General features: G+C 36.7%; 1 protein-coding gene across 1 annotated transcript; it reads left to right on the top strand.

The window, feature by feature from the left end:
* Positions 1–6,364: 6,364 nt before the first annotated feature.
* Positions 6,365–7,465, top strand: LOC118347977. Its single transcript, XM_035688687.1, has one exon. The coding sequence runs from the start codon at positions 6,365–6,367 to the stop codon at positions 7,463–7,465; it is 1,101 nt and encodes a 366-aa protein (XP_035544580.1).
* Positions 7,466–13,641: the final 6,176 nt, after the last annotated feature.

Below are 13,641 nucleotides of genomic sequence, written 5' to 3'. Positions count from 1 at the left end.
AGCCGAAGCGGGCCTCGGCCTACCACCCACCCTTTCCTCATTCCTTCTTATAATATTAAAATCCCCCAACACCACCCATACAGTTCCCACACACGAGATTCCACTCAACTGAGTCCACAGGTCCTGGCGCTAGCTGTGAGCACTTAGCATAGATAAATGTTGCTAATAGGCTTTCCCCACTTGCTTCAAACAACCCAGACAACGATTGATTAGTCATACCAACCACATCCATGGCAACATCCTCTTTCCAACACACCCATACTTTTCCCCCCACTTCCACATTAGACTTAAAATTTGAAAATTGCAAACTAGAAGCCCACCGTTGCAACTTCGACACATCTTGGAAAGGTTCTGAAATCACCAAAACCGAAATACTATACTTCCAAACCAACTTCCTAACCCTTCTTTTTGAGGTTCCCAACCCCATGACATTCCACACTACAATGTTTTCTATCATAAATTCAGTTTGTGCGTTTGGGCTTTCACCCGACGAGACTTCCTCACCAAAACTGCATTAACAGGTTGCTTTCCCATAGTTATACTCGGGTCTGAACCATAGTCCTTCTGATTATCCATAGTCACGGTAACTTCCTCTTCTAATAATACCTCAAAGGCATTAAAGCACTCCACAACACCACTTGACCTCCCACTTAGATCCCTCTCACCCTCTACCACCAGCGCTTCCCTCGCACCATCCAATACATCTACAGAATTCAACCCCTCCAAGTTACACTCCACACCTTCTCTGTTATCCCTTGAATAGCCCTCATTCAGTAAGTCATCACCTTCTCTGTTATCCCTCTCCACCTCTACCACCAGCGCATCCTTCATCCCCTCCAAAACCTCTACATAATTTATCACCTCCAAACTAACCTCCACATCTTCTTTGATACTCGCAGAAAATCCCACCTTCCCAACCTCACCCTCCTCACCTAGTACCCCCGCCACAATTGAATCCTCCATCACCCTTTCCTCCTCACCAACAAATGGCTACACAGGCTATGGATTCCCATCTATCCCCTCAGGTTTGTTCCGGACTCCATCCCCCATTGTAACAAACTCCGGCACTAGCACATCTGATGTCGACTTACGACTAACCTCCTTCCACACTTTATCCTCCCCCTCCCTCCTTCCCCGTCACATTTGCCCCTCTTTCCTAATAGGTTTAGAATTCCTACACACACCAACCCAACAGACCATTGCTATATGTCCTTGTCGAAAACATTTAGTAAAGTAAAAGCCTCTCTTTTCATATACAACATCTTGCCATAGCTGTTTATTCATTCCAATAACCATTGGAAAACCACGAACAGGTTCATCTTGCAAATCCACTTCCATGCACAATTTGGTCCCCGTGGCTCAGGTTCTATACAAAGTTGCGTTATCCGTGCCAAGAAATCTCCCAAACAGAGAGGAAAAACTCTACAGGCAGAGCAAACGATACAAGTGTAGCGGCAGCCTTGGCAAAAATATCCATTGAGGAGCAAGAGACGGCTCCTTCTTCACATCAAAATCCATAGACCAATGAAATAGTTGAAAGTTACAGCCTGCAACACTTCTTCACTCACGCGCCCACGCATGAAAATAATCTTTCTCGTTCGCCAAATGCAAAAGGACATGATAATCATCCATAAAAGCTAATCATCGGAACCTCTCTGAAACCCTAAGATTTTATGATTTGTAACTGCAGCACCTCAATAGAAGGCCTCGCCGAAAGGAATTTCAAAACTAGCTCAAACTTTAGATCTTCCACAGACCAATCCATTTCAATATCCGAGAAGACAAAACCCAACTCATCGTTAACTAGTTCAGGTTTCCTCAGAGGCAACCTGAATTTAGCCATCGGTAGTGGCCTTTGCAATGCCTACACAAACGATCGCTTCTCACACCCAGCCCCAGCCCCACCACTGTCCAACTCCTCCCCAAAACCCCGAGCCCCATCCTATGACAACCCCTTCCGAAAAGACGCCTCGATCACGCCGACAATAGGAGCTGCCAGATGGCAACTAGAGGAGGCCATAGGCTAACACCCGTGCCCCCTTCCGAAATCACACTAACCTTAGCAGAGGAAAAGAAATCACCTGCCACGTCAGCAAAACTTTTTAATTAGAATAATATTATATGCAATTAATCCTCCATCTGCCTACTTGGCTTTGATTTTGTGTTTTCCATGCTTCATTATATTCCTGGTATATTTTGTTTAATTGAATTTTTGCTGGTTCAAGAGAGAAAGAGATGTGATTATGGAGTATGTCATTTCTTTGCTTCCAGATGAAATCCAAAATTATCATAAAAAATAGTTGAAAGTGATGAGCTTCTTCCTCTTGCAATCCCAATTCTTTATCCAATCTGTTACGAACTAAAATGGCAAGGTTTCCAGCTTCAGTGGCCACGAGCTTTGATACCACAGAATCCTGACACTGGCGCATTTTAAGAATAGATGGAGTGGTGTTTTTTCTTCTTGATTACAGAGAAAACATTCTTGTGTTGGAGCTTCTTGGATAACTTCTTTAATTCTTGAACTTATAGGCAATATATTCCATTGAATTTTCCAAAGCAGTAGCTTGTGCCGATCTTGGATTTTTAGTTTCCGTATGCTTCTGTATATATTCAGTGTAGCAGACTGTTGAACTATCTCCTGGTTGTTTATTATCGTTTGATAAGCTAATTTAACTGAAAATCCACCTGAATTGCTTGAGATCCAAATTATTTTGTCCTTGCTTTGAGAAAAGGAAGGTAGTGATATTTTCCTTATTTCTGTAATACTTTCTTCATCAAACATTTCTTGCATTTTTTGGACATTCCATGATCTAAGGATCAGTAAGAAGATATGAAACTTTTAAGTTTGGATGAACCTTTTCCATTCCATGTAGTGGCTTAGGCTTGAAACTGCTCATGGTGGGAACCCATGGATGTGTCCATATATTGATCGAGCCTCCATTACTAATCTGGTAGCACCTTCCTTTTTTGAGCATGTCTTTTGTTTGTAATATCCCTTTCCATAGGCTTGATTGCATCTGTTTTGGATTTGTTTGCCAGAAATCCTTACTATTGAGATATTTTGCAGATAAAATTGCATGCCAGAGTCTGTCTTGCCCTTTGCTCATTTCTCATCTTATTTTTGCTAGCATCGCTTGGTTGATGTTAGCCATTTGTCTGATTCCAAGTCCTCCAAGGGATTTTGGCTGGCATTTGCACTTTCAGGATCTGAGAGTAATGTTGTGATGTCTATCTTTAGGGAATCCCCACCAAAGATTTTTAAAGCTTGTATCAAGTGCTTTGCATACTGATTTGGGAAATTTAAATGAAGCCATAAAGTAAATCGGGATGGTACTAGCAACTGTTTTTATCAGTGTTGTTCTTCCCAATTGAGAGAGTAGCTTTAGTCTCCATCCTTCCAGTTTTTTTTTCCACCTTACTTAGCAACTCTTGGTAATCTTCCTTTTTCTTTCTGCTAAATGAAGTTGGAAGGTCCAGATATTTCATTTTTGCTGAAACTATATATGGTAGCCACTGCTTAATTGATGTTTTGGCTTCATGGCTTGTAGTTCTTGTGACAAAAATGGAGGATTTATGCATGTTAACTTTTTTACCTGACCACTGTTGGTACTTGTCTAGGCTCTCTGATATCGTTTTTGCACTTTTTTTTGTTGCTTTTGCAAAAATAATCTTATCATCTGCAAAAAGAAGATGAGAAACTGGTGGACTATTTCTGCTGATTTTGACTCCTTCCATTGCATCTTGCACTTTTTCCTTTAAGAGGATTCGAGATAAAGCTTCTGTCACCAATATAAATAAGAAAGGTGATATTGGGTCACCTTGTCTTAGTCCTCTTTGAGCATTGAAAAATCCCTTGGGAGAACCATTGATTAATATAGAAAAGGATGTTGTCGTGATGCATTCTTTAACCAGGTTGATCCATACTAAACTATAGCCCAATTGCTTCATCACTATAAAAAGGAAATTCCACTCCACTTGATCAAAAGCATTTTCCATATCTAGTTTAATGGCCATCAAACCTTTTTTTCCCCCTCCTTTTTTTGAGATGATGAAATAGCTTATGTGCAATTATTGTGTTTTCTTTTATATTGTGCCTAGGAACAAAGGCTGTTTGCAGAGGAGAAATGATGTTACTCAATGTGACTTTAAATCTATTGGCCATAACCTTGGTGATTATTTTGTAGATAACATTTGTGAGGCTAATGGGACGGTATTGGCTCAGGCTAATTGGACTTTGAAATTTTGGGATGAGTGTAATGTTTGTGTGATTGATCTATCTCAACAATTTTCCTCTTTTGAAGAAAGATTGCACTGTACTGATGACATCCTTTTTGATGATGTCCAATAATGCCTAAGGAATAGTGCTGTCATACCATCTGGACCTGGTGCTTTATAGTTCAAAATTTGTTTTAAGGCCCCAAATATTTCTTCCTTAGTTGGTATCATTTGAGGTGCTTCATTTTCTTGATCTGTTACTTGCCTCTCAAAGAGGTTATCCAAATTGTTTGGGAAGCTTGGATTTGATGTGGAGTACATAGATCTAAAATGAATTATGAAAGCATGCTTGATTATAATGGGGTCCGTAGACCAATTACCTGGGCTCAGTATGATAGAATATATGGAGTTCCTCCATTTTCTAATTGTTGTTGAGGGATGAAAGAACCATGTATTGAGGTATGTTGAAGTGAGCCATGAGATTCTTGATTTTTGCTTCCAAAGTGTCTCTTCATTTTCTCACTGCTGGTGAAGGTTTTGCTGCACCTGTCTCTCTCTCTCTCTCTCTCTTGATTGTATCTGTCTGTAGGATTACTTTGGATTTCCAGTAATTCATTTTCCAATCTTTGAATATTTGTTTGAATTCTTCCAAAATTGGTTTTGTTCCAAAGCTTGAGGGCTTCCTTTGTTGCTCTGATTTTCTTGCAAAGAACATATGTCGGGTTGCCTTGAAAGATATTATTCCAAGCTTCTCTGATGATATTCTGGCTAAGTGGTTTACAAACCTAGAAAGCTTCAAATTTGAATGAGGATGGTTTACGGGCTTTTGTGACTATGCACTAACAACGGATGATGATCTGAGGTCGAAGAAGTCAAATGTTGCAGCATTGTATCCGGGAAAAGTGTACACCATTCTTGGTTAGTTATTGCTCTGTCCAGTCTTTCTCTGATTAGTGTGGCCCATGTCTATTATTGGACAAAGTGAATTGAGGCCTTGTGAATCCTATGTCAATGAGTCCATGCCTATTCATTAATGCTTTCAATCCATTGCCTTAATTATTAGAGATTGGACGTCGCCCATATTTCTCTCTTTGATTGGTAATGTCATTAAAATTACCAATACATATCGACGAACCTTGGAAAGATCGATGCATTGAGTCCAAGTGACTCCCAAAGTTTGCTTTTTGATTCCCTAGATGATGAGGATTATCCGAATACACCAAAGTAGAAATAGCATTCATATTCACATTAACTAGTTCGATTTCTACACCCGGCCTCCACATTAGTAGTAGTCCCCCATTTTTACACAAAATGATGGAAACCTAAACTATGTACAATAGATAGGGTGCAATCTTCTATCACCAAGATTTCTGATAAAAAAACTACATCCGTATTTACATAAATAAAATAAAAGATTCCACCTCAGCAAAAGTCTTAGAATCTTCAGGAATAAAATCACCAGTTGTACATTCTGTTAGCTAGTACTGTCCTTTGTAACAGATTATTATTATCTGTGATGTATCACGTCCATTACTCTGCTTGTAACCATATGCCTATATAAAGGCATGCCTGCTATTGAATAGAGTGTGAGGAAAATCATTTTCACGAAAGTCCAGTATGTGTTCTTCTTGCTTTACATTTTTTCTCATTTTGTCATGGTATCAGAGCTGCTGACTAGCAGTCTCTCGATCCATTTCTCTGCCTCACCATGACTACCTTCACACCCCCTTCTTCCTTCTCAGTAGTCACTATCAAATTAAATCAAGATAACTATTTACTGTGGAAAGTGCAAATCTCCGCTTATCTCAAAGGACAAGATCTGTTTTCCTTTGTTGATGGAACTCAGGTCATTCCTCTCAAATATCTTCCAATCGATTCCTCTGTCGGAGCTACTGCAACACTCAAAAGCAGTCCTGATTTTCTTTCTTGGCAGAAAATAGATCAGTTCATTCTTAGTGTCTTATTTTCTTCTCTTACTGAGTCCATCGTAGGACATGTTGCCTCAGCAACTACCTCTAGAGAGCTATGGCTCACTCTAGAATCAATGTTTAGCTCACTCTCTCAGGCTAAAGAATTTCAGATCAGGTTTCAGCTCACAAACTTAGAAAAAAATGAACAATCGGTTACTGAGTTCTTCAGTAAAGTCTGAATGTTAGCTGATACTCTTGCAGCTACTGGAAGCCCGCTCTCTAACAAAGAATTGGTCACTTACCTTCTTAATGGTCTTGGCCCTTCATATGAGCCCTTTGTTACTTCAATAACCACTAGATCCGATCCTATCACTCCTCATGAATTGTATCATCTTCTTCTTATCCATGAGACCAGGCTGTCTCATAACTCTCGTAACACCAGCCCCACCTTTTCTCTCCAACCTTCGGTTAATTTGAGTACTGGACAGCATCGTGATCAACGAGGAAGAAGCACTTATAGGGGGAACCGTGGTAGTCGTGGCAGAAACCGAGGGTCCTACAGAGGTCGTTCTTCTCAACCTTTTCAAAACTATCCATCATCAAACACTTTCCAAAATAACTATTCTTCATCAAACACCAACCGCCCCATCTGTCAAGTGTGCTCTAAACCAGGTCACGTTGCCCTACAATGCCACTACAGGTTTGACCATGCTTACCAATATGAACCACCGCAATCATTCACTGCAAACTACACCTCTTCTACTTCGGTTGCTGATCCAACTTGGTATCCAGATTCCGCTGCTACCTATCACCTCACTCATGATCTTTCTCACTTAAATATCTCTTCCGAACCATATACAGGACATGATCAAATTCGTGTTGGCAACGGGAATGGACTGCCTATTGAAAATATTGGTGACTCCTCTTTTCTCTCTAACTCATCCTCTTTTCATTTACATCAGTTGCTTCACGTACCAACTATTACAAAAAACTTGGTTTCTGTTTCTCAATTTTGCACTGACAATAGTTTCTTTTTTGAATTCCATTCCAATCATTTCAATGTCAAGGACAAACAACCGGGAAGCTCCTCATCAACGGCTCAACCCGTGATGGTCTTTATCAGTTTCCACCTCCGTCGCATTCTTCTTCCCCAAAAGCTCTTCTCGGTGAACGTACCTCTCTCAGCCAATGGCATCGGCGACTTGGTCATCCCACTCTTGAGTTGGTCTCCTGTGTATTGCGCTCCAACTGTTTGCCATATTTCCCAACTAAGTCTCAGTTTACTTGTCCGGAATGTCCACTTGCAAAAGCTCGGCAGCTTCCTTTTTCTTCTAGTTTAACTCACACTACTAGGCCTTTAGAGTTGATCTGGGCCGATGTTTGGGGTCCAGCCCCTATTATGTCAAGAAATGGATTTAAGTATTATTTATCCATAGTTGATCACTACACAAGGTTCTCATGGATTTTTCCTTTAAAGCGTAAATCAGATGTTTTGTCAACTTTCACTTCTTTTATTACCTTTGCTGAACGATTCTTCAATAATAAAATCATAACCCTTCAAACCGATGCTGGTGGAGAATTTCGTTCTCTCACTCCCATATGCAAAAATCTTGGCATTACTCATCGTTTCTCCTGTCCACATACTCACCAACAAAATGGGCTTATCGAACGCAAACATAGACACATTGTAGAGACTGGACTTACTCTCTTAGCCCAGGCCTCTCTTCCTTTTTCTTTTTGGGATGATGCATTCGAAACTGCTACTTATTTAATTAACTTACTTCCCACTCCTATTCTAAATCATAAATCTCCATATTTCATGGTCCATCACAAACCACCGGATTACTCTTTTCTTAAAATTTTTGGATGTGAGTGTTGGCCTAATCTTCGTCCCTATAACCGTCACAAATTAGATTTTCGATCCACATCATGTATCTTTCTTGGTTATAGTACATCTCACAAGGGTTACAAATGTTTGGATTTAAAATCACATCGTCTATATATCTCTAGAGACGTCGTTTTTGCCGAAACAATTTTTCCTTACACAAAACACAATAAATCCACCTCAACTCCAAATACCAACTCCACGGTTTCTATTCCCTGCACATTACCATCCATCTTGGGCCCACCTCCTCTCACATTCTCTAGCCCACCTCCTGCACATTCTACTCCCAACCCAACCTTCCCTCAATTAATTGACCCGTTGCCTAACACAAACACCGGCCCATCCAACCCATTACTTCACAACCCAAATCTCTCCCAACCCATTAATCCCTCTACTCAACCCGAACAGACTTCGTCGTCCTCTTCTTCCTCTGCACCTTTACTCATCGAACAAATCCCTCGCATGCTTCCTCCCCGATCCCCCATCATCACACGATCACAAACCCTTTCCTCCCGTCCTCGTGTCTTCAATGATGGCACCATTCCCTATCCAACACGAAATTGCCTCATATCTACCAAATCCATCCCCGATGAACCATCTTCTTTTGCCCTAGCCTCAAAATTTCCAGATTGGCAAGAGGCCATGGCCCGTGAATATCAAGCCTTGGTTCAGACTCAACCATGGTCACTTGTTCCCCCTACAGAGGCTTCTAACATCATTGGTTGCAGGTGGGTGTTCAAAACCAAATTGCATTCGGACGGTTCGATTGAAAGGAGAAAAGCTCGGCTTGTTGCAAAAGGATTTCATCAGCAGCCTGGTGTGGATTACACAGAGACCTTCAGCCCGGTTGTAAAACCCACCACTATTCGGTTAGTTCTTTCCATTGCTATTGCTCAAAACTGGTCTCTCAAACAAATTGATATTCAAAACGCCTTTCTTCATGGAAGGCTAACTGAGACTGTTTACATGCAACAACCCCCTGGTTTTGTTGACCCTCATCAGACTAATTATGTGTGTAAACTTCACAAAGCCATCTATGGTCTCAAACAGGCGCCCCGTGCCTGGTTCTCTGAACTAAGCAACTGGCTTCTTGGTTACGGCTTCCATGCCTCCAAAGGGGACCCTTCCTTGTTCATCCTTCATAAATCTGATTGTTGCATCTTTACTTTAGTTTATGTTGATGACATGGTTATTACATCTTCATCTTCTGTTGCCACTGATCATTTTCTTGAGGACCTTAGTCGAGTTTTCCCTGTGAAAGACTTAGGACGGTTGTCTTATTTTCTTGGGTTGGAGTTAGACTACTTATCCGATGGTATGCTTCTGTCTCAGAGAAAATATATCTCTGACATTCTCCGAAAGACAAATATGACTGATGCAAACCCCATTTCATCTCCCATGTCAGCGTCCATTAAGCTCTCTAAATTTGATTCTCCCTCATTTGATAATCCTACATTGTTTAGGAGTGTTGTTGGAAGTCTCCAATACCTCTCACTGACCAGACCAGATATTTCCTTTGCCGTAAACAAGGTTTGTCAGTTTATGCATGATCCTAAACTCACACACTGGTCTGCTGTAAAAAGGATTCTGAGGTATCTCAAATACTCTATTAATCATGGTCTCTTCTTTACAAAAAATTATGACCTTACTCTTCATGCTTATTCGGACTCTGATTGGGCGGGCTGTCCCGATGACCGACGCTCTACTGGAGGTTTTTGCATATTTTTAGGCCACCATTTGATTTCCTGGAGCTCTCGCAAACAAAACACAGTGGCTAGATCAAGTACAGAGGCTGAGTACCGTTCCTTAGCAACCACTACAGCTGAGCTCATTTGGCTACAAACTTTGATCAAAGAACTTGGCTTCTCTCTTCATCATCCACCTATTCTATAGTGTGATAACCTTGGTGCCACATACCTCACTTCTAATCCAGTTTATCACTCCCGCACCAAACATATGGACATAGATTTTCACTTTGTTCGAGATAGAGTGGCTGCCAAGACATTACAGGTTTCTTTTTGTAGCAACAATGATAAGCTTGCAGATATTTTCACCAAGCCGTTGGTTGCAGTCAAGTTCTCCTCTTTACGGACGAGTCTCAAGGTGTGTGACACCCCATTGGACTCGCGGGGGCGTATTTACATAAATAAAATAAAAGATTCCACCTCAGCAAAAGTCTTAGAATCTTCAGGAATAAAATCACCAGCTGTACATTCTGTTAGCTAGTACTGCCCTTTGTAACAGATTATTATTCTCTGTGATGTATCACATCCATTACTCTGCTTGTAACCATATGCCTATATAAAGGCATGCCTGCTATTGAATAGAGTGTGAGGAAAATCATTTTCACGGAAGTCCAGTATGTGTTCTTCTTGCTTTACATTTTTTCTCATTTTGTCAATCCGGATTATATTTTCTAATATTAGCCCCTAAAGTTTAAATTGTCTTGGGTCGGGCTAGGCCCCTGTAATTCCAAGCAATCGTCCTCATTCCGAAGGGGGAGGTATCTTGAAACTAGCCTCTTGAGCTTGTTTGGATTTTCCTGAAGTGGATGGTGTCGGCCTTGTATTTGGGGTCTTGCTGGTCTTTCCTGGCATTGGGGGTGAAATTGACATTCTGCTATAAGGAGATAATCGGGTCTTTCCTTTGAGTTTCTGAATTTTTTCTTTTGAACTTGACTGCATTTCCAACAAAGTAAAAGCCAGTTAGTCTCCTCACTTCCAACAAATTGGTCCTCATTAACAGTGTAGTCTCTGTTTTCTCTGAAAATTGATTTTTATTTTTATTTTTGGGGTTGAGAGACTTCAGAGGTTGTTAAGACAATCTGTCTTTTTTATGAAAGAACACTGAGGTTGGTTTGTGTTGGAGAGGTCGGTTGGGAGATTGGTTGTGTTACTTGTTTGTTTAGATTTTATATCTTTTTTTTCTCTAACTTAAAGACATTAGATTATAATTTGAAACTAAATGATGCTCACAACTATATATCCCATGCATGATCGACTGGCTCCAAGAGCCATAAAATATAGATCAAATAAAGACTAACTCCATCGTATCATGTTGAACTCCATGGGATTGGTAAACATGCAGAGTACTGCTTTTGATGACAAATTAAAGTCCTTGCCCACCATATTTGAAATATTCATGTTGGCAACATAGGTTATTAATGGTGCAAATATTGACAAGCTATTTCACCTAGATCAACCTACATCCAAATTAATGCTATCATTATTGTGGTAGATATATATTGACTTTAAAAGAATTGAATTTCTCCAATTATTTCATAATGATAAATGATATTTGGAGTGCATGTGCAATCCCAGCGTAACTAATACCTTTGAAAATAAATAAATAAATCTAAGACCCACTTAAAACAATTATTTTTTTAATGGTGGCCTATACCTTTTTTTTCAAAAAGAATACGTATAGACTGCAAATTTCATAACGATATATAATGCATGCGGGTACTGCTAGAGGGCCGCCCAATAGTTATAACTGGATTGCCCGCTAGTGTATTTAATTTTTTTTTATTTGATTTTCATCAGTTTTTTAACATTCTTAATCATTAAGAAAAAAATAATAAAATACATAACTTCATTAATAGTCACTTCTTTAATTACTAAGTAAAAAATTAAAATTAAAATAAAATAATCAAGGATAACTTTGAGATATGTTAAAGTATTTTTAAAAAACATTTTTAAAAAAGAATAATAATAATAATATTAAAAAAATAAACAAATACAAATCCAAAAAAATATATTTTGGTAAAACTATCGAATATTGAATTTTTTTTTGTGAGATGAGTTGAGTTGAGATGATAAAATATTATTTTTTAATATTATTATTATTTTAGAATTTGAAAAAATTAAATTATTTATTATATTTTATATTAAAATTTAAAAAAATTATAATAATGAATTGAGATTGATATAATTACTAAACGAAGTCTAAGGGTACGTTTGGGTAGTGTGAAGACTTGAGAAGTGATGAGAATGTTTGTGAATAGTTATGAGTAGAGATTTGAGTGAGTTTGTGGGTCCCATTGAGAGTATTTTAAGTTGTTTGGATGTGTGAAGTATGTTGAGTTGTTGACTTTTGGATAGGTAGTTGAAAAAGATGTGGGTCCCATAAATATTATAGTGATTTTATTTTTAGTAATAAATATTATAGTGATTTTATTATAGTGATTTTTTAGTATTAATAAATATTGCAGTGATTTTATTTTATTTTTATATATAATAATGATAAATATTATAATAATTTTATTTTTAATTTATATATAATAGTGATAAATATTATAATAATTTTATTTTCATATATATAATAGTGATAAATATTAATAGTAATGTTATTTTTTATTTATATATTATAGTGATTTTATTTTTTATTTATATATAATAGTGATAAATATTATAGTGATTTTATTTTTATTTATATATAATGGTGATAAATATTATAGTGATTTTATTTTTTATTTAGATGTTATAGTGATTTTATGTTTTATTTATATATTATAGTGATATTATTTTTTATTTATATATAATAGTGATAAATATTATAGTAATTTTATTTTTTATTATATATTATAGTGATTTTATTTTTTATTTATATATTATATTGCTTTTATTTTTTATTTATATATAATAGTGATTTTATTTTTTATTTATATATTATAGTGATTTTATTTTTTATATATATATTATAGTGATTTTATTTTTTATTTATATATAATAGTGATTTTATTTTTTATTTATATATTATAGTGATTTTATTTTTTATTTATATATAATAGTGATAAATATTATAGTGATTTTATTTTTTATTTATATATAATAATGATAAATATTATAGTGATTTTAATTTTAATTTATATTTAATAGTGATAAATATTATTGATTTTATTTTTTATTTATATATAATAGTAATAAATATTATAGTGATTTTATTTTTATTTATATATAATAATAATAAATATTATAGAATATTATAAATAATTATGAATAGATATTAAAATAAATTTATAAATTTTATTAAGAATATTTTAAATTATTTGATACGTGAAATAATTCTAATAATATAAAAATATTTAAAAAATATTGAGATATTTTCGTTACGGAAACCTGGGTCTATTATTGTGAATTACCTGGACAGCATTGTGAATTTGTGTGGTTCAGGTAATTCAGCGTTGATCCTGATCACACATTGCTATAGTACGTAAATGGGAGGCAGTATGCCTGCAAGGTAGGCCAGCTGGCACATATCATCAGAAATTAATTTTACTTTACTTATAAAGTAATGTTAGTAAAATCTGTAAATATTATATAATCGTTTTGAAAAAGAGTGAAATTTATTATTAAAAAATTAATTTATTTTATATAAAATCTATATTTATTAATTTTTTTAAAAATAATTATACAATATTTTTAATTATAAATATCATTTTTCTTATTTGTATAAGTATGCAGCTTGCAAAATTTAGAAAACCCAATTACGTACTCTTTTTTTTTTTTTATAAGTGCCAATTACGTGCTAATTACGAGGAAATCAACCGATTTAGATAGCTTCCATCTGCCATCTTTATCTTATTTCAAAACTCTGTGCTCAGATATCACGTCCTACGGCCTATATATAAAT

Source organism: Juglans regia, chromosome 3 (assembly GCF_001411555.2).
Source record: "Juglans regia cultivar Chandler chromosome 3, Walnut 2.0, whole genome shotgun sequence".
Taxonomy (NCBI): Eukaryota; Viridiplantae; Streptophyta; class Magnoliopsida; order Fagales; family Juglandaceae; genus Juglans; species Juglans regia.
The sequence above is the reverse complement of the archived record's forward strand: the minus strand, read 5'-3'. Positions and strand labels throughout refer to the sequence as shown.

Bases quoted from the DNA above. Each gene is read 5' to 3' on its own strand.
- LOC118347977 (XM_035688687.1), top strand. From the start codon at position 6,365: ATGTTAGCTGATACTCTTGCAGCTACTGGAAGCCCGCTCTCTAACAAA.